The sequence below is a fragment of the Ceratotherium simum genome, chromosome 1 (genome assembly GCF_057802395.1).
Source record: "Ceratotherium simum simum isolate JZ-2026a chromosome 1, ASM5780239v1, whole genome shotgun sequence".
NCBI classification, from domain to species: Eukaryota; Metazoa; Chordata; class Mammalia; order Perissodactyla; family Rhinocerotidae; genus Ceratotherium; species Ceratotherium simum.
This window is the reverse complement of record NC_141900.1, coordinates 88,770,328-88,792,020: the sequence shown is the minus strand read 5'-3', so window position 1 is coordinate 88,792,020 and position 21,693 is coordinate 88,770,328. Positions and strand designations below refer to the sequence as shown.

The following is a 21,693-nucleotide window of genomic DNA, read 5'->3' as shown; positions in this document are numbered from 1 at the left end:
TGTTTGTGGTTAGCCTTGAGCAGGAGAGAGGGAGGGATCCCCTTTCCTTTGGGACTGGAGGGAAGGAAGGAGCTGAGGCCTGTTCCGTAAGTAAATTTATTTGTAGGATTAGGGAAAGTTGAAGGAGTTCTGAGTGCTTCCGTTTTCGCAGAGATTACAATTTAGTGCACAGTATGAAATGAGGAGAAGAGTTATTTATAATGAGCAATTAGCAGTGCATTAGAAGAACTAAAGAAGTGGTGCTGTGGGGCACATCCTGAAAACTTAAAGATGTTCTCACTTGCTTTTGGTTTTACGGCTATTAGCTTTAGCCTCATTTGTTTAGGCCTTTCATTATACATGTGGATAGAGATGGCTAAATTACTTGGAAGCTATTGTAGTTTTCTTTCTTGTTCTTTTATAATTGATTTTGTTTTGACGTTGTTTTTTCAGCTTTCAGAAAATGTGATTGATCGCATGAAGGAAACCTCTCCATCTGGCTCAAAGTCTCAGCGGCATTCTGGTGCTTATGGTGCCTCAGGTATTTTGGAATTTTAATTTTAGAGTTTTTAGTAGAAATATTATAAGTGGTAAAAGTTCACTCGATAGTCAAATTCTTCTGCACTTCTGTCTTTTTTTATTTCGATGTCGACTTTTATAGGGAATATTAGAAATCAGTACCAGGGTTTCTTTTAAAACGTTTTGCACTAACAGTAGAATGAATCTACTTTCAAACAATCTTTGGAAAATTTTTTTGTCATCCAGCTCCTGAACCTTCTGTTAGGCTTTGGCAGTTTACTCCATATCTTTTTGTGTAAAATCGTAAAATTATTTATAGGAATATTAGAAATTTAGGAGTAAATATTTTTAAAAAGAACACTGAGCTTAGAAAATATTGATTTACTGTTTCTAAATTGTGAAATGTCTCCAATGACTTTATTTTCTAATAGATTTCTTCCAAGTTTATAAACAGTTTATTCCTTCACAGTCTTAAATATTGATGAAAATAGGGTGTTAAGTGAAATCCATAGGGAATTATTAAGCCTTATATTATCTGTGGATCCTTCTGGATACAAGACTATTTCTCTTTCCTTTCCTCTCCCCTATGCCATCCATCTATTCGTCCACTAGTATTTATTGAGCACCTGTCTGGGACTGTTCTTGTTGCTGCCCAATTTAATGGATGGCTGCTGTTTATTAGTGAAAAGGCAGTGAGAAAATAGTTGGCATGATTAATTTTGGACTAAATGAGAATTTTCTATGTTTATTAGAAAGGGTTATTGTGTGGTATATCTGGCTACTGACTGTGAAACACATTGAGAAAGATGAGATGCTGCCCAAATGCCATTCACTTGGGGGCAGTTGTGACCCTGTTACTAATCATTAAGTCAGTAACCATGAATTGAACTTCTGATATGTTTCGAGCAAAAGGTACCAAGAGGAATAAGAAATAGTTCTTGTCCTTTTGAAACTTCTTGTTTGGTAAGAGCGTTAAAAAGAGTTCACATTTCATTAATGTTAGATGGAAAGTGACTACTCCCTCCTTGCTGGAAATCCTTTCTTTGGCTTCTGGGCCACACTCTTGGTTTTCCTTCCACCTTACTTGCGTCCTTAGTCTAGTCGTCTTTGCTGATTTCCACCAAGTAATCTCATCTAATTGTATGCCTTTTGAATCATTGTGTAGATGCCTGTGGCTCCTAAAATTGTATGTCTAGCCCTGACATCTCCCTCGACTTAGACAACTCCCTACTTGAAATCTCCACTTAGAGGTCTTCAGCTTAACATAACCAAAATAAACATTATCATTCTTCTCCAGAGTTGCTTCTCCTGTCCATCTTCAAGTAATTGGCACAGGTAGTCAAACCTGAAACCTGGAATTCCTCCTTGTTTTTGCTTTTCCTTACCCCTTATGTTAGGCCATTAGCTAGTCTTGTCAACTCCATCTCCAAAGCATGTCTGAATACATTCCTTTCACATCCATCTTCACCGATGTAGCTCCAATCCAGATAATTAGCATTTCTTACCTTGTCGTCTGCAGAAGCCTCTTAACTGACTCCCTACTTCTACTCTTGTCCCCTTATGCTTTCCTGTGCGCACAGAGGCCTCAGCAATCTTTAAAAAACATAAATCAGTTCATGTCACATCCCAGTGGTGGATCTCCATGGTACATAGAATATAATTTGAAGGGCTTTCCTAGGCCTCTAGGGCACACAATGACTGGTCCCTTTCTGCTTTTCCAACATCTTTTGATATGTGCATATTTTTAAAATTGGAATTTGATCTAAAATGTGATTTGTTCTAGGTAGATTTCTTTTCTACCTACTGTGTTAAGGAGATGATGTTAAGATGTGTTAAGATGATGATGATGATGAAGATGATGAAATAATGATGAAATAGTGATAAATAACACTTAAATAATGTTTATTATGTGCCAGGTACTCTGCTAAATCCTTTATATGTCTCATCTCATTTAATCCTTATAACTCTCTGAGGAAGGTACTGTTATTAACCCATTTTATGTAGAAGGAAACTGAGACTTGAAGTGATAATTATCTTGCCCAAAGTCACACAGCTGGTAAGCCGTGGAGGTGATAGTTGAATTCAAATCTGTTTGACTGCAGAGCAAATGCTGTTAACCACCCTGTTTTATTATAATTTGAATGACACCTTGCTTCATTTGTAGAAGGAATGTGACAGAAACTAGTTGGAGGGCAGGAGCTACTTATTAGTGATGTTTTGCTAGAGTTTAGGAAAGAACCTTCTATCTTTAAGTGATTGTTGGTTCTGCTAGCCTTTTCCCTTATTCACTCTCATTCAATAGTGAGTTGAAGGAGAGAAAGTGGTTTCCTTCTTGGGTTGGTTTATTAAACTGATCCTTTGAGAGAGTGGGTGTGAGTGGGGAGACTTTGTATAAATGCTCATGGTGTGACCTGCAGAACATGACACTGACATTGGGATAAGCTCTGGCTGTGCTGAGGGACCCATCCTTTCCCATTTCTAGGTTTGACTTGATTGATGAAGTCTTTGGTCCCTGACCAGCCTGGATACTGAAAGCTCTTTGAATGCTACTTGTGTTTTGGTGCTCAGACTAGAACTACACTCTCTAAATGGTAGCTAATAGTCACATGTGGCAATTAAGATTTAAATTAAAATTAATTAAAATGAAATAAAATAAAAATTTCAGCTCCTTAGTTGCACTAGTCACATTTCAGTGCTCAGTAACCACATGTGGCTAGTGGCTACATGTTGGACAGTATACATATAGGACTTTTTCATCATCGCAGAAAGTTCTCTCGCACAGCTCTAGTCTAGACTATATCTGTGCTTGGCATTACGAGCTTCATCAGATGGTTTTAATGATCTGGTGACTGAGGTTATGGAGCTAAATGGCTCTCTCTGTTTGTGAATCTTGTTTCCTGCCTTTTCCACATCCCAGCTCCCTCAGGATTGTGGGTAAATGGAAACTTCAGGGACTATTTCCCTGAGGTATGATATCTTCACCTCAGTTTTTAGCACAGCTTCCTAACTGTGTGTTATGAGTGTACTGGAGGTATTGATTCCTTTGACTCTGAGGAGTACCTGTGTACCCTCATGTGCCATATAAAGACTTGCTTTTTCTGCCTGCACCATGATGTGAAAAAGGCTCAACATGGCTAATAGCGCAGGCTCTTTGAGTATAATATTTCACCTACCCATTCCAACCCAACCCAAGAACAGAATGAAGATTTGACATGCTATTTTGAAGTGATCTTGCCTTTAGGTTAGGAATGCAATTAGATTATGACTGTGCAAATTAACAAAGATTTATTCTTCTTAAAATTTAAAAAATATGTTTATAAAAGTAGGACTCAAAGTTTATGTTCTCTTCTGTGCTTGTTTCATTTGGAGGTTTTAGTACTGAATAATCGATTGCTTAAGATTTGTAATTTAGATGTGTCATGAAATAATTTTTGAAGTCTACAAAAATTTATTGATAAAAATATCACCAGCCTTTTCTACATGTTTCATTGTCAAGTAAATTATGTATTAAATGTGAGTTGAATTTTTAATATTTATTAAAATGTTTTCTTCCTCACAGGACTCTAATTCATACCAGGCCTAGGCTCTTCATATGTGTGAATATAGGGCAGCATATTTGATGGACTGAGAGCCCTAGGATTCTGTATATAGGAGCTAAGTTTTGTCATATATATAGTTTTGAGAATATAATTTATGCTATAAGAAAGTGAGTTCCTCTAAAGACTTTACTGAAACCATTTTTTGCCACACCTTGAACCAGATCAATGACTCGTTGCAATAAGTATTTACATGTAAAGCTGTTCAGGCAAAATAATATACCATGTGACACACAGCAGATTGTAATACCACTTTAATAAATGAATGTGCTGTAAAGAACTTAACTGTGTCCTTGCTGCCTCAACTTCTTTGCTGTGTTATGTGTTATCTCAACTACATTGGTTTGCTTTTACACCAGGGAATTTTTTTCTTTTAAGGCTGACCTAAGGGGATACCATTGCACATAGTTATAAACTTACCTTTTCATTAACATCTTGCATCTTTTGATTTTAAAAATCAATGTTGGATATTGATTTTTTCCTTTCCACCCTGATCCTTTAGTTTTTCTGGCTCAGAGTGAGGTCAGACCTCTCATGTTTGATCCTACCTAATGCTGAGGAAACTCTGTCCCCAGATCAATAGAAAAAACCAGACAGGAAATGGTATTAGGAGGCTATTTGTTGGTTTCGTACGCCACTAGCAACCTGATGGAAATGATGAATCTGGAAAAAAAGACGAATGAACTCACTTTCATTATTATCCTCACTGTGCAAGTTTCTGTAAATTTCTTGTCATTGTGAAAAATAAGAAAGATTTGCCGATTCGCGTTAAGTACATCACTGAGATCACTAAGTATTTGGCAGCCTTAAAAAATTGCAGGAAACCAATTTAAGCAGGAAATAGCACAGCCCAAACTAAACAGCCAATTTAGGGAAATAGATTCATCTATATGTTCTATGTATTTTTCTCCCAGAATCTGGCCCTCCTAGTTATTTTTAAACAAGCTCTTTAAGGCTCATTTAGACATAACTCTGTAGGGAGAGTTCATGGTAAACAAGCTGTGCTTGTTCCTTTGACTTGAGTTACAAGAACTGAAGGGAGCTGCAATCTCTAGGTTTCCGACTTTTTTGTGTGTGTGTGAGGAGATCAGCCCTGTGCTAACATCTGCTAATCCTCCTCTTTTTTTTTTTTTTTTTTTTGCTGAGGAAGACTGGCCCTGGGCTAACATTCATGCTCATCTTCCTCCACTTTACATGGGACGCTGCCACAGCATGGTCTGCCAAGCAGCGCGTCAGTGCGCACCCGGGATCTGAACCGGGGAACCCTGGGCTGCCGCAGCGAGCATGCACACCCAACCGCTTGCGCCACCGGGCCAGCCCCTAGGTTTCTGACTTTTAATATATGAAACTTTGTTGATGCCGTTGTCTCAACTCTGCACTTTTGTGTGTGTGCTGTGATAGATAATTTGCCTGACAGTTCCTAAAAGGAAGAAATGTATACATTATTGATTTAAATCATATTCTCTACTCAGTATATTCCATTCTCAAAAAGGAATCCATGAACAGTCTACATTTAATGGATAGTTGAGCTCATATTGTTAGTTCCATCAGTCAACAAGTATTAGCATGGCAGCGATCTTTGACTTAAAGGAACTATTAGTTTGGTCAAAGCATATTTAACATTAGAGTATAGAGAATAAGTGCTAGTTTAGTACGGTTCACCTGCTCAGTTAATATTTTGGAGTAGTTGAATGAATATGTGAGTGCCATAGAATGTATAAGGTATAGAAAGTGCTTTAGGAATTCAGAGAAGGAAAGTCAAGAGCTTGGGCAGGCAGGCCATCAGAGGAAGTGGACTTCAGCCAAACCTTGAGGATAAGAGGGATGAGGGTGTTGGTATTGAAGGTGTTCCTGGTAGAGTCAGTACACAGACCGGATTAATTCAGATAAAGGTTTCATGTAGGGGTCTCATGGTGGGAAGGTTGGGGAAGTTAAGGAGTTTAACTTTATCCTGTAGGGCCTACTGGCTGCTGAGCAGTTCCATTTAATTGTAGGATGCAAGTTTAGAAAGTTGTATTAGTTGCTACTTTTCAAATATACTCAGATATTAATAACATTTATGGCTAAAAATGCAGCACTGATTTTCTCATTGATATTTTTATATTTAAAAAACAAATCTGAATGGTAAGAATATTTGTTTTCCACCATAGTACTAAATAAAACCATTTTCATTTTTATGAAAAAATAAGCAGTCCCATAAGCATTTTTATTTGTCCTTAATTGGCAGTATAGCAAAAAAATAAAGGAAAAAAAAAGTTGCCCTCAGCCGCTTGAGGCAATGTTGGATACAACAGACGATTTCTGAGCAGGGAAGGTGAAATGATACAAGTGGGTCCTTGGAAGGATAACATGCAGGATGAGTTGGAAATCGGAGATAGAGAAGACAGCCCTTAACACGGATGAGGTACAAGTGGCAAGGGAAGAGGACTGGGGTGGATTTGGTGACTAAGGCTACATGGCTGGTTAGTGGCACTCTTTTCTTCTGGGCACTTTCCTCTGTGCCATTTGATTCATCACTCTTTGTGTTGTATTCTTGACAAACCACCACAAATTTAAGCTTACTTTATTTTAAAATTGAGAAGCGAGCATAGAAAATTTTTAAAACTGGAACAGCAAATCATTGACAATACAGTTTATATTTCATGGTATTTTGGGATGGTGAAAGGGGAATCACACGGAAAAGACAAAGCTGCAGCACTAGAGGAAAGGAATTAGAGAGAGAAGCTGAGTAGGTTCTGAAATGTCAGTGAGTCACACCTTCTAGTACTTTCCTGTGACTTGGAACTCCTGCTGTTTGATTTCCTGGTTAACTGATTGAACAGTGGCCTGAGCTGCTGCTTATTAAAATAAGTCTTCAGAGGCCCCTGTCCTGTGACTATCGTAGCATAATTTAATTAAGTTAGTGCTTCCAAGTGGTATGAAATCAAGTGGGCCGGAAATTCCCTATGTCACTAGATTCCTAAGTTACTAGAAGGAGCAGCTGTTTGGTTAGGTGCGTTGCATACTGTGCATTAGGAATTTAGTAATGCTGTGGAGTCATGGTACTCAGGAGCTGGATGGAAGGAACTTCAGTGACCATGGGGAAAAGAGAGAAGCTGTATTAAAGAAACTCCCTATTTTATGCTGCTGTAAATTCTGGACACTAAAGTGAGTTGTGGGATAGTGGATTGTATTTTCTCATAGAACAAGTGTTGTTATTGGGCATAACAATCAAGTAAATCATGGCTGTCACCAACAATATATCATAAACCACAAAGAGAAAACGACTATAAAATATAAATTTTATAATAATGCTTCTAGGTTTATAAAATAAAATATCAGACATTGGTTATATAAGCAGCTCTAATGGATTATAAAGTATAAGACATACAATACATAAAAATAGTATTTTTGATTTAAATTTAATATGCCAGTTGTAAAATAAACACTTGATTAACAATGTTTTGCCTTTCTTGGAATTTGATAGACTTTGAGGGCATCATCTGGATGGTCCAGATCTCTTAAAATAAATTGCTCAAGGGAGTTTCAGATGTACATTTTCCTACTGCAAGCAGAGGTATTCACAATCAATCCATTGACACTTCCAGCTGTCAACCAAATAGTAGGTGGTGGTGGTTGATGATGATGTTTTTCCTTGTAAAAAAACATTTAAAAAAGTAAGGTCTGACACAACGTTTTATTTCTTTACTTTACTCTTTCCTCTCCCCCTGGTTTATTCAGAATTACACATACAGTGCTCTGCATTAGGCCAAATCAGTGCTATCAGGGAAAAGCAAGTGCTTTTAAGTCCCCTTTTTAAAGCTGTTCTGCCCCCAGGGCTACTTGACACTTTGTTGACAGCTGTCAGGGTGCTTGAGTGTTCCTTGAAAAGGGTCGGGAACCCATGCGGATCATTATAGTAAGGCTCTTGGAACTTTTTCATAGAATTGCTATGGCATGCCTAAGACAGTATTGTTCTGCATGCCGCGGTTCCCCTGACTGAGTGGTTAGTTGAAATATGGGTTTTAATTAGGCAGCATCAAATGATTGGAGCTTGAATTAATTACAGGGTAGTAGTGATAACTGTCTCCTTAGTTAAAGGCATAAGGTGGTTAGAACATCTCACAGATTGTATGGTGGGGAGGGAGATGGCTGCTGAAAGCCCGTGTGTATTGACTTTGTTTGCGGGACTGACTTGACTTTGTCAAATAAGCGAGTGTTGCTGCTCTGCTCCTCACTTCATGGTCCCTTGCTCTTTTCTTTATTTTTTTGCTGGTCCACCCCTGTTGTTGCTATAGTCCTGAGAGGGGGACACACGGGCCGTGCTCTGTTTTTGTAGAGCAGCAGCAGAGCCTTGCTCTGCGTTTTCCTTTCTCTGGTTTCAAGTTGTACAGTTTCTCCCATCCCTGGTGTCATTGCCCGAGTCTGGCCGCTATCAAGTCATCTCTCTCCTGCGTTGTTCTAAGTCTCTTCCTTGAGGTCCTGCCTTCAGGCTTGCGTTCCCCAGTCTGTTCTCACTGTAGCCCTAGTAATCTTTCCAGAGCTCGAAAGCAGTCGTGTTTAAAACTTGACGGGCTCCCCTTCCTCATAGGATCAAGTCTAAATTTCTTGTACGTAGCCAGCAAGGCCGTGCGCAGTCTGTCTCCTGCTTTAATCTCCCGCATCGTCTCCCAGACCCCCCTCTTGTGTTGAACTCCGTCTAGTCACGCTGAAATCCTTGGGTGTCCTTGAGCTTGTCCTTTTCGGGTCTTTGTGTTGTGCTCTTCTGTCTGAACACTGTTTCTCCAACTGTCTGCCCCAGCCCCAGCCCCAGCCCCAGCCCCACCTCCCTCCTACCTGTCTTTCATCTGGCTAATTCTTTCTCATTGTTCGGATAGCTGCCTAGAAGTCACTTATCCTGGGAAGTTTTCCTGACTCCATGTCTGTGGTCCCAGAGCACCCTCCATGTGCTTCTCCTGCCACAGCACTTAGCACAAGTGCTGTAAGTGCCCATTTCACTACCCCTCTCCCTCAGAGTCCACAGCTTTTATTTACTCATTCGTCCTCTCAGGACCTCCTTTTGGGGTACTTCTTTCTGCACTTCCGCTTGCCTTGGTGCTGCCCTCTCTTTGCCGAGGTGAAAGCAGTTGTAGGTCTGTCTTTGCTGTCAGTGAACATTGACCTATTGAGGTCAAGTGATTAGGCAAAGTGGGATAAAAGAAAGTCTCAGAGGGTTGAGGAGAGCTGTTTCCCTGTTGTCTCAGTACAGACTTCACAAATTGATACCTTTTTGAAGAAGAATCTCCTTTTCTTGTATCACTAAGTTTACAGTATTGATAGTATGTGCTTTATTATATTGTAATGACACGTTTCCTTGTCTGTCTTTCCAACTAGATTCCGAGCCTCTGAGGGCAGGGAATGTTTGTTACTTATCTTCTGTACCCTCAACCCTGGTGACTATGTTATAATGTTAGGTGCTTAGTAAATGTTTGTGGAATGAACAAGCTAAAGCAGATCAGGTCGTGAAGCCTGATGTGCGTAAGTGCATGTGTTAGCTAGAGACAAGGAGGAAAAGGGAGCTTTCTCTTACATTTGTTCCACTGGGCATGGGTGTGAGGGTCTTCACCAGGCTCAGGATGATATCCATACAGTGCTTGCCAGTTTCAGGTCTGAACTATAGCAAATCCAGTGAAACGCTATTGTAGGAGGCACTTTCTTGGACACGATCTTTTGAAAAGTAGAAGTTGGTGGAGGTAGTGGTTGGGGAGTGGGGCCCTGAGATGGAAATATTAATGTGGAGAATCATGTCCTACTCCTACTTACTAATTTAGTTTAGAAAAGAAATAATCTGCATAGACTTTGCCAAGTTTTGGGGAGGGCTGAAGCGAGTTGGGATTTTCTCCTCTAGGATTCTCCATTCTCAGTTCCTGGTACCCTCCTCACTTTCCTTCTCCTTTAGGTCAAAGTTAATCTAACATTAGGCCCTTTGCCTTGGAATTTTAGGTTAGGAGTTTTAGGTTAGGTTAGGGTAGAGCATCTGGGCCTAGGTCTCTGACTTAGAAAAGCAGGTCCTTAGCTCTGGCTGCCTCCTCCAGGAAGACACCCTACTTTCTTTCTGTTATCAGAACTCTGAGACCCTTGAGAGTAGAGCTCTTCTTCACCATTTCTTCTTCCGTTCGGCTGGATTTTAAGTTCTGACCCAACTAGCATCACTTTTTTCTTCCTGAAAGGATGGTCTCTCTGCTCTCACTCACTTTGCCAAGGCCCCGGGGCCAGCTCTTTGAAGCCTAGGGTTTTTGGTGTTTGGAAGCTCAGGAACGTTGAGATTTAGTTTGGCTTCTGGGTAGAGATTGAAAGGAAGACCCACTGCTTGTGTCCCCTCAGGCCAGTGTGGGGAGGACTGGGTGACTAGGGAGCTGGCCCCGCTGTGTGTTCAAGCACACCTAAATAGCTGAGCACTAACTAACAATGATAAAAGAAAAACTCTGAGAATTTGGCTTCGCTCATATGGGTATTTACCCAGTGCATCCCATTTTCACCTTATTACCATGTGGTACACAATAATGATAATGCATATAACTATATAAGATTGGTTTTGCCCTGCATTTTATTGGCTAGTTACACTAAACTCTTCAGATATAATTAGTCTTGTTGACAATAATGGTCATCTCATGACTTTAAAAAATAAAATATTGATTGTTGTATGTCATTTTTGAGGATGGACCAGAGGAATGATATGAAAATCAATTACTATAATTCGGATATATTTGATTTAAATAAAAAATGTTAAAGCAGTATTTAAGATTGACAGTTCCCCCCAAAACATTTTTATTGTTTTATTAATGCAACCAGCTAGGTTATGGATTTTGAATATCGTCCTTATAATTATTTAAACAAATTTTTTAAACAAAATACAATTATTTTAACAAAATACCTCTAAGAGCCCTCAGTTTATTTCCCTTCTTAAAACTTGTGCTTTTAGCAGGAAGAGGTGGCTTTAACTCTGTGTGTACATGCTCACTTGAACAAGGCCAATTGAATCTGTCTTCTTTTTCTCTAGAGGAAAAATGAGGCTGGCTAAGCAGCTTTTGTTTAACTTTGTGGGGCAACACGGATGCCCATTGGGCACAGTGTGTTTCTTTAATTTTTCTAGATAACATGTTGACTTCTCTGAGAATCTCCTGAGATTGAGCCCCTAAACTGCTTTTGTGACATCTTTATAAAACTTTTCTAAAACGGTTGCTTTAATATTCCTTCTCAGAAATTTTTGAATGATTATTATAAGATTATGGGAAGTTATAATCCTCTTTTCATGATTATTTTTTGACCTTTGACATATTTTATTAGTTTTTTAATAAAAAATCTTTAAGGAAAACATGGACTGTATAATTAAAAAATAATTTTTTATCAAGCCTGATAAACATGTAAATGATAAATTGCTTCCTCTAATTCTTTTTCTCAAGTCCTTAAACATTATACACATAGCCATTCTGTCATAACCCATATTCATCTTTTTGCAAAAATTGATATTTGCAAAAATGACGAAGTAAAACTTTTTAAAACAGTGATTTTTTAATTGCTCATTTTTATTGCTCATTATTGCTTAAAGGACTTTGAACTGAAACCTTTTTTTTTTTAAATTTTTTGTTTATTGCAGTAACATTGGTTTATAACATTGTAAAAATTTCAGGTGTACATCATTGTACTTCTATTTCTGCATAGATTACATCATGTTCACCACCAAAATACTGATTACAACCCATCACCACACACATGTACAGAATTATCCCTTTCACCCTCCTCCCTCCCCATTTCTCCTCTGGTAACCACCAATCCAATCTCTGTCTTTCTGTGTTTGTTTATTGTTGTTATTATCTACTACTTAATGAAGGAAATCATACAGTATTTGACCTTCTCCCTCTGACTTATTTCACTTTGCATAATACCCTCAAGTCCATCCATGTTGTCACAAATGCCTGGATTTCATCCTTTCTTATGGCTGAGTAGTATTCCATTGTGTATATATACCACAGCTTCTTTATCCATTGAACTGAAACCTTTTAAGGTCATGTTATTATATTTTGATTGAGAACTGCCCTCTTCTCTCCATCCAAGTAAAATTCTGTTAGTTGAACTGTCACAGAGGCTTCTGTGGTACTTAATCCTGTAGCATTATTTCTGATGTACCTCAGGAGGCATAGTTTGTACCGAGTAACCAGACCCAGGATGGAGGCTGCAAGGGCCGGCTGAAATCACCACCTCTGCTTCGCTGGCAGTGATGTACTGTGATTGCGTGCTTTCAGAAACAGGGTTCCAGGGGACATGAACCCCAGTTTCTTCAAATAGGAAATGGAAAGGCTGTAGTTGAATCACCCGTGAGTAGAAATGTGTGTGTGCGTATGTGTGATCAACTCAAAGGTTACTTTATCAGAACTTTTCTTGATCCTGTTTACCTTGCCTTCCTCTGAACTCACATTTTGTCTATATTTTTCTCTTGGCAGCCGCTACTTTTGACATTAAAAAAAAAAGTTACTTAATTGTAGCTATGTTAGTATCTTTGCTCTGCAGTAAGTTCCTTGAGGGCAGAATTCACACCTGAAAGCCCTGGGTCCCATTGTGACCCATATGGCACCTGCCTCACCTGTAGAAGGTACTCAGGAAACACTTCGCAATGGAATGAATGAATGCAAGGACCCCTGAGCATCCCCAGCTTCTTCAGAATACTTTTGACCACAAAAACATTGTGTTCAATGAAAGAAGCCAGTCACCAAAGACTACATATTGTATGATCCCATTTTTATGAAATGTCCAGTATGAGCAAATCCATAGAGACAGAAAGTGGATTAATGACTGCCTAGGGTCAGGGGTGGTGGGGGTGCGAGTGGCAAGGATGGGCAGTGACTGCTGATAGTTGCACAACTCTAAGTATACTAAAAACCAGTGAACTGTGCTCTTTATATGGGCGAATTTTATAGTATATACCTTTTATCTCAATAAAGCTGTTAAAATACTTTGGAAATCTTGAGAGATTTTTCAAAAGTATCTCCAAATGTATATATTTTTCCTGTTCCCATGTTTACAATATATGCTTTGGGGCTTGCATATAATATTTATTATTCCATTTTAAAATTTTGAGTTGGAGCTCAGTAGAATGTAGATGAAGTAGCGCTTTGGGTATTCAGTACCCCTTTCAGAGATGCTCTGGAGAGTGAGAGGGAACTTCTGACGTGCCTATGCAGTGACCTCATTCTCTGTCAAAGGAGAACTGCAGTAAGTTATTTTAGTATCAGCAGAGTAGCATTGTTGGATATATTTGAACAGTATGTTTTTATTTTTCAAGTTTTTGAAGAAGTTTGTCTTTAGAGAGTAATGCATTGCTTTATCTTAATAGAGAGAAATATAGCATTCACAGAAATAGAAGGAATTGTGCTGTTTTTCTGTTTCCTTCAGAATAAGAGAGGTAGATATAGTTTGTTTTTTAGCCAGTTGCTCTTGTATTTCTTATTAATGGGTACTTTATTTTTTGTGTGTGTGAGGAGGACCAGCCCTGAGCTAATATCCAATGCCAATCCTCCTCTTTTTTGCTGAGGAAGACTGGCCCTGGGCTAACATCCGTGCCCATCTTCCTCTACTTTATATGGGATGCCGCCGCAGCATGGCCTGACAAGCGGTGCCTCGGTGCGTGCCCGGGATCCGAGCTGGCGAACCCCGGGCCACCGCAGTGGAGCACGCGCACTTAACCGCTTGCGCCACAGGGCCAGCTGGGTACTTTATTTTTAAAGTCTATTTTATACTAAGGCAGTTATGACGCCATACGTATAAATAAAACATGTGCTCTTAGATAAACTGTTTAATGTGGTTTTCTTTTTTCTCCCCCATTGTAGGAACTAGTAGTTTGTGTGTCAATGAAACAGCAGGAGCACCTATTCTGGTGTGTGCATTCATGCAAAATTTAGCCCTCTTGAAAAAGAACAAAGATCATAGCCAAAAGGTGTTCAGCACATAGTCTATTCACAAGAAATCTTCAGTGAAATCATCAAATAACTTAAAACAGTTATTTCCTGAAACTGTATCACCAAATGTAATCGTTGAGGACATTTACCATTATTGTGTGTGCATTTTTCTTTTCATATGATTGCCAACTATCTTAAAAAATGGTAGGCTTCAGATTAATGTTTTGGGGAGGCTGATGTGATCTACTTGACCCTGATTTAACGTGAATAGTGGCAGTGGGTGGTTCTTCACCATGGATCTGATTGTTGTTAGGGTTTCTTCAGAGTCTCTGTAAGAGCAAAAGCATTGCATTTGATTTCTCTTTACTAATCCTGCAGCTGGCAGAGTGTTACTCAGTGCTTCAGTCTGGGGCTGGACCAGTAGGTCTTTCCAAGTATGAATGGGAGGGCTTAACTAGACCAGGGAGAGCCAGAGGCCCCAGGATTTGGTGAGAGATTTTCCCACTTGTCCCAGATAGGCCCCCTCTCCCTCTGTGCGTGGCCCAAGAGTTGCTCAGATGCTTATTAAGTAAGTGCTCAGGGCCGGCCCCGTGGCTTAGCGGTTAAGTGCGCGCGCTCCGCTGCTGGCGGCCCGGGTTCGGATCCTGGGCGGTGCACCGACGCACCGCTTCTCCGGCCATGCTGAGGCCGCGTCCCACATAGAGTAACTAGAAGGGTGTGCAGCTATGACATACAACTATCTACTGGGGCTTTGGGGAAAAAAAAAGGAGGAGGATTGGCAATAGATGTTAGCTCAGAGCCGGTCTTCCTCAGCAAAGAGGATTAGCACAGATGTTAGCTCAGGGCTGATCTTCCTCACAAAAAAAAATAAAATAAAATAAAATAAATAAGTGCTCAGCACTATGGTTTGGTGGAAGGAGCATGGATATTGAAGTCCTGACATGACTGAGTCTGGAACTTCAGCTCTGCCCCTTACTGTGTGTGTGACCTGGGGGCAATGTGTCGAACCTCTCTGAACCTCAGCTTTCTCTAATTTGTGATGCCCAAGAGTGATGGAGGCTACATGCTAAAGACACTGCTTCTTCTTGGGCATTCCCCTATTATTAGACAAAGGGGCTCAGAATGCATTTTCCCAAAGAAAGCGTGAGTGCAGCTGAAAATAATGTTGTTAGAATAATTTCAGGCTTATAATGGGTTTTTGCATTAACTTGGAAATCCAAATACCAGTTCGCTTTTTAATGATGGATTTAGGATGAGCTTTGGCACCACTAACATGTGGCACCTTCTCATAGCTCACAGTCAAGGTTGGCTACTCTGTCCAAGGTTTCTTTATGCCTTAGGAGAGGGCTTAGAATGCCTCACTTTGGATTCCAACATTTGGGTTCAGATATTGTCTCTATGTAGTTCTGACTGAAACAAAACCAAATATTTGTATGCACCAAAACCACACAAATGTGTGTGTATTCATCACCTATGAAAATAACATGTTAACCGTGGATACGTTAGTATGGACATTTTAACAGTTAAATTAGTAGTCACCGAAGGTTCCTTGCAGTACAAGCTAATGTCAAAGGCAGATTTCCTCTTGTTTGCTGTTGTGCCCAGGGCTAGCATGACTGGACAGTGAAGTGAAGGGGTTGTAATAATTTATAATAGTTTATATAATTTTGGTTGGTTTTTGTTTGTCCATTTTTCCAAGTGTGATAGTGGTGGCTTTTTTTTTGTTTTTCTTTTCAAGAGTATTAACTATTGCATTTCTCCCCATTAAACTTTAAGTAGGAGGGAGAATTTAGCACATGTACATGGGACTAATTTCATGCTTTGTCAGGCCATTTTTCAGGGAGGGTCAGAGCCTGTTAAAGTCTTTTGTTGCAGAGTTGGGTAGAGGCAGTGTGGTGCAGTGAGGGGGAGCTTGCCTTTGGGACCAGCCAGTCTTGAATTACCATGGGCCAATCACAGTGGTTTCCTCATCTGTAAAATTGGTACTAGTTACCTCAGGGTAACCTAATCCCTAAAACATTGTTTAATAAATAGGGACTATTTAAATTAGTGTGTTAATGGATTGCTGATTGGAAATGAGAAGATCTGACTTCTATCTCAACCTTATTACCAACTAGCCATTTTACCTTGGGTAAGTTTCTTTATTTCTCAGGACTTTGGTGTTCTTATCTGTCAAATAGTGGGATGGACTCTTATCTCTAAGTTTCCTTGGGTATATTGTGAGCTTTTTAGGTAAGAATCATTTTCAGTTATCTTTGTATACCAACACTGTTACCTGGGCAAAACACTTTTTGAACCAATGATCAAGTTTGCATCTATATATATTTACCACTGGAGTCATAGTTATATAGTTATATGTAGATATATTATAATTATGAGCTTATTTGTTTATGTCTGTGAAGACTTGTAAGTGGGAATTGTCTTTTTTTGAAGTTTGTCTCCATGCAGTCTGATGTATACTTTCATTCATTTATATACATATGTGTGTGTGTATATGCCTAGATATAATATAAAAATTTAAAATAAGATAAAAATACATAAAAATGATCAAGGTGTAAGAATATGCATTTTTAAAGATCTCTTGCTTTAAAATAATTTATTTATGTTTCATTATTTGGATATGATGCTCAGAATAACTTGGCCAACAACAACAAAAAATGCTCTTGGCAGCTTCTAGGTTTAAAAAAACCACTCCAGAGAATTAGGGAAAAAATAGTAATTAAAAGGGTACCGTCAGGGTTGGTAGGTCTAAATTTAACGTATCAGCTGTGTTTTGGTTTGTGGAGGTATGTGTGTCATGCTGTTTGCCCCGTGGTTTGCCTGCCCTGTTATGAGCCAGGAGCATGTTATATTGGAGAGAGAGATTTCTCCTTCTGAGATGCAGCCTCAGGAAGTGGCTGCTTGAATGTTGCAGTGCCTGCTGGCCTGCAAGAACCTTGTCAGTGTCTGGAGAAGTTTAAAGCTGGCAGGTGTAGGTCGTTTGGCTTTCCAGCTTGGCTATGGTCTCTTTCTTTTCTTTTCTTTTTTTTTTTTTTTAACAGTTTTATTTATTTTTTATTTTTTTTTGTGAGGAAGATCAGCCCTGGGCTAACATCCATGCTAATCCTCCTCTTTTTGCTGAGGAAGACCGGCTCTGAGCTAACATCTATTGCCAATCCTCTTCCCCCCACCCTCCCCAAGGCCCCAGTAGATAGTTGTATGTCATAGTTGCACATCCTTCTAGTTGCTGTATGTGGGACGCGGCCTCAACATGGCCGGAGAAGCGATGCGTCGGTGCGTGCCTGGGATCCGAACCCGGGCCGCCAGTAGCAGAGCGCCTGCACTTAACCGCTAAGCCACGGGGCCGGCCCTATGGTCTCTTTCTGAAGGAGCTCTTTAAGAATGTAGCACAGCCTCCTCCTCTGTGCTTGAAATACTGTTTTATTGAACCTAAGCTGCCATTAGTTATAAGATATACCATTATTTTATGTTCCAGTAAGAAATAACCTTGGCAATTAAGCTATGATAAAATACTTTCTTATCCATTAGAATGTTCATTTTATATTTGTTGGAAGAACATAGATTAAAAAGGAAAATTGAAGTGAGACGAATTGGTTATGATATTCTTGAAACTTATTAACGTTCAGAGTCCAAGTCTTTGAATCACTTTCTGACTCTGAGCCGTCCATGTCATTGTATTTCCCTACGCTCTTACCCTCTATGCCATTAAGAGTGCTAGTGATGTAGTATTTCTCAAAAGAGTGCTTTACTATCGACTAGAGTTTTCTCCCAAGCTGCTGACACTCACTCTGCATGTGTTGATGCTATTGTTTTCTTGATCTTACGTAGACAGCGTCATGAACTGTGTTATGAGTGCCACCTGGCCCACAGCAACATTAAGATGCTGTGCATATCAGGGCTGCTAAAATGTGAGTAAACGTGCGTCTCAGAATCAAGGGAATATGGCAGCAGTTGGTGAGCTGTGAAAGAGACTTAGACCAAGCGGTCACTGTCCAGAGGTTAATAGTGGAGGTGTGGAATGTGGGGTATTTTTCTTTATTCTAAATGGTTAACATCACAGTTAAGGATATTGTTTCACATTTAGATACTGCTGTTCTCTAATCATTTTAATGTATAATTCCCTTTTCTCCTTCATGGAGAATCTTAATGGAGAGTTTCATCTGAAAAGATAGCCCTGTGTCCTGTTGAAACGTCTTTCAAACATCAAGCTTACTTTGTCCTTTAACCATTCATAGTTATGTGTAAATTAGGAGGGAGACAAAGATGAATGAGGCTTGTTGCTCTCAAGATAGTGATGGTTAAATGAGAAATGGGCATAAACACTGCTAACAAGACAGCATAGTTTTGTGGGTCTCTCTGGGCCATAAAGCATTTACTATATTTCATGTACTTAAGCCTCTCTTTTTATTTTTTAAACGTGGAAGACCACCTTAATAGAGTGTGTAAACAGAACTGAAAAATTAAGGAGGGTGAAATTGCTGGGCACTAACTCCCCTTTATTTATTAAGTTTAAATTTGCCTTCAATAAATTAAATCATGTGTCTAAAGAAATATGATAACTAAATGTGTATGATCCTGGATTGGATCTGAATCAGGTTTTTTTTTCTTTAAAAGATATGTATGGACAATTGTTGAAAGAGAATAGGGCCTGTAGATTATAGTAGTGTATATGACTATTAATTTCTTAATTTTGATCATAGTACATGTAGTTATATAACAGATTATCCTTGTGTTTTGGAAATCACACTGGAATATTTAGGGGTAAAGGGCATCATGTTTGCAACTTACTGTCACATGTTTCAGAAGAAAATAAGGTGAGTGTGTGTGTGTCGAGAGAGAGAGAATGATCAAATATATCTGGTAAAATGTTAATTGGAAAATCTGGGTGAAGGGTACATGTGGATTTGTTTGTAGTATTCTTGCAGCTTTTCTGTAAGTTTGAAATGATTTCAAAATAAAAAGTTAGGAAATTGAAAAATTATTGCTAAATTATCAAGTGTCCATTACTTTAAATCAACACATTTATTTTATGTGGCTTTAGAGCAGATATGTGCATATTTAAAAAAAATTCCGCTCTCTTGGCAGAAACTTGCAAAATGTCTTGACTCTGGTTCCTGCGTTCAGACATCCTGAAGTGCTCTCTCACTTTGTGAATTTATATATATTTTGAGGCCTGCTTGGGGAGTATTTGCATACGTGTTTCTATATTGTTGCTTTTCTCTAAATACTCTATTATTATTGAATCTGAGAGGTTTTAAATGATTTTTTAGGGGACAGTTTCCTACATTTACCCTTTGATAGTGAGTTCCCAGTGATCTGTGAGTAGCTTTTTTTTTTTTTTTTTTTTTTTTTTTGGTGAGAAGGATTAGCCCTGAGCTAACATCTGTTGCCAATCCTCCTCTTTTTTTGCTGAGGAAGATTGGCCCTGGGCTAAAATCTGTGCCCATCTTCCTCTGCTTTATATGTGGGACCCCTGCCACAACAAGGCTTGATAAGTGGTATGTAGGTCTGCGTCCGGGATCCGAACATGTGAACCCCGGGCCGCTGAAGAGGAGTGCGTGAACTTAACCAGTAGGCCACCAGGCCAGCCCTGAGAGTAGCTATTTTATTGACTGAATTCAGAAAGGAGGTCTCCTCCTGTTGCTTTCTAAACTAGCCCTTATGATTCCTGGGAATCCTGCCTCTTTACCTTTCCCTTACTTGTCAGCCTCTCCCCATTAGGCCAGATTCATCTTTATTTTTATTTATTTTTTTTTTTAAAGATTTTATTTATTCAGTTTTTTCCCCCCAAAGCCCCAGTAGAGAGTTGTATGTCATAGGTTCACATCCTTCTAGTTGCTGTACGTGGGACTCGGCCTCGCGTTGGACGGAGAAGTGGTGCCTCGGGGCGCTCCCGGGATCCGAACCTGGGCCGCCAGCATCAGAGCGCGCGCACTTAACCGCTAAGCCACGGAGCCGGCCCCAGATTCATCTTTAAAATCAGTAAAATCTTGCCTCTTCCAGGAAGCTTTCCCTGATCATCCCTATGGAACTGTGATCACTTCTTAATCTGTACTTACCACACCCAGTTTTGCATAGTTATCTTATTGTTTTAAGTTGTTCTCAGTGATAGATTAAAATTGTTGTTGCTTTGTTGGCATTTTTGTTTTTTTTTTTTTTTTTGGTGAGGAAGATCAGACCTGAGCTAACATCTGCCAATCCTCCTCTTTTTGCTGAGGAAGACTGGCTGTGGGCTAACATCCATGCCCATCTTCCTACACTTTATATGGGACGCCACCACAGCATGGCTTGCCAAGCGGTGCGTTGGTGTTTGCCTGGGATCCTAACCGGCGAACCCTGGGCCACCGCAGTGGAGCGCGCACACTTAACCGTGCGCACTTAACTGCTTGCGCCACCGGGCTGGCCCCTGCTTTGTTGGCATTTAAAGTTATGCATACATATTATTTTCCCAGCCCAATGTTAGAATATTGGCAAGTACAAATTGCTTTCTTTTCCCCTCTGAGTTTATCCCCACAGCTCATGGCTGCTATCTCCCGAAGGTAGTTGTTCACCTGTTGGTTCTGAGTGGGTATCTCTCACTGGATCCAAGTGATACCCACTAGATTAAAGATTTTATTTTTGCCTGCATTAGTTGAGGTAGTATTTTCATAATTTAGGCAATTCGTTTGCTATTTTAAATTCAGACATCACAAATGAACTGGATTTTTTTCTATTTTTAATTAGATCTATGATTGTTAAAATGTGTAAAATATATTTGAACAAAAAAGCTTTCCAACGTTAACTTATAAGTGTGTTATACTCTGTGGTAAACATAAGGTAATGAGACTGATATTTGCTTGAGGATAAACTACATTTGTGTCTTGAATATAACTCAGTATTTCTCTTGTTGATTCAACTCAGGTAGGGTAACTTTTCTTGAGTGACAAAAATTTAGATAATCATGTAAAATAATGAGCTGTGGCTTTCTGAATTTGGTTCATATCTTAATTGTCATTTTGATTATTCTGGATTATCTTTTTAAAGTTACCTGAGGACAGGATGTTTTTATAGGGTTAGGATTATAAAACTGTGAAATTCCCTGTTTTTACCTCTGCTTTTACCCTAAAACATTTTTTTGGTTAAATCCTTTACAGAAGTCATATTGACCTAGATATGCTAGTAACTCTGGGCTCTTTACCATTATCTGGGATCATCTAAAATTTGATTCGTGGTCTTTACACATCATCACATCCCAACAACCCTTAGGAGTATTCGCAAATGAGGAAACTGAAGCCCTGAGGGTTAAATGACTTCCTTTAGGCCACAGGTAACAGCACCTGGATTTTAGCTTGGGTCTTCACTGCAGACCTGTGCACTCTACTGGGTCAGAAGTTCTTAACCTTTTTTGTGCCATGTTTGGCATTCTGGTGAAGCCAATGGATTCATTCTCAGAATATTGTTGTTAAATACATAAAATATGTAGCATTACAAAGGAAACCAATTATAATAACATTTTCAAAATACTAAAAAACCCACAAATTTGTAATAAGGTAATACGCATACTTATTAGCACATTAAATAAAAAGAGCTGGTGTTGGATATGTTATATTTTGAAATGTCTGAAACTATTGTAATATGTTTTGAAAATACCTGATTTCTTTTGGTGACAAAATCACAGGTACTATGACTAATACTGCTTCGTTTTAGGC

General features: G+C 39.3%; 1 protein-coding gene across 1 annotated transcript in view; it reads left to right on the top strand.

Annotated features, from left to right (window-relative positions):
- CHCHD3 (coiled-coil-helix-coiled-coil-helix domain containing 3) overlaps positions 1 to 21,693 on the top strand; it is a 268,879-nt gene that overhangs the window by 10,985 nt on the left and 236,201 nt on the right. The window contains exon 2 of the mRNA XM_004430752.3: positions 433 to 520. Within this exon, the coding sequence (XP_004430809.1) occupies positions 433 to 520 (88 nt within the window). The remainder of the gene's footprint in view (positions 1 to 432; positions 521 to 21,693) is intronic.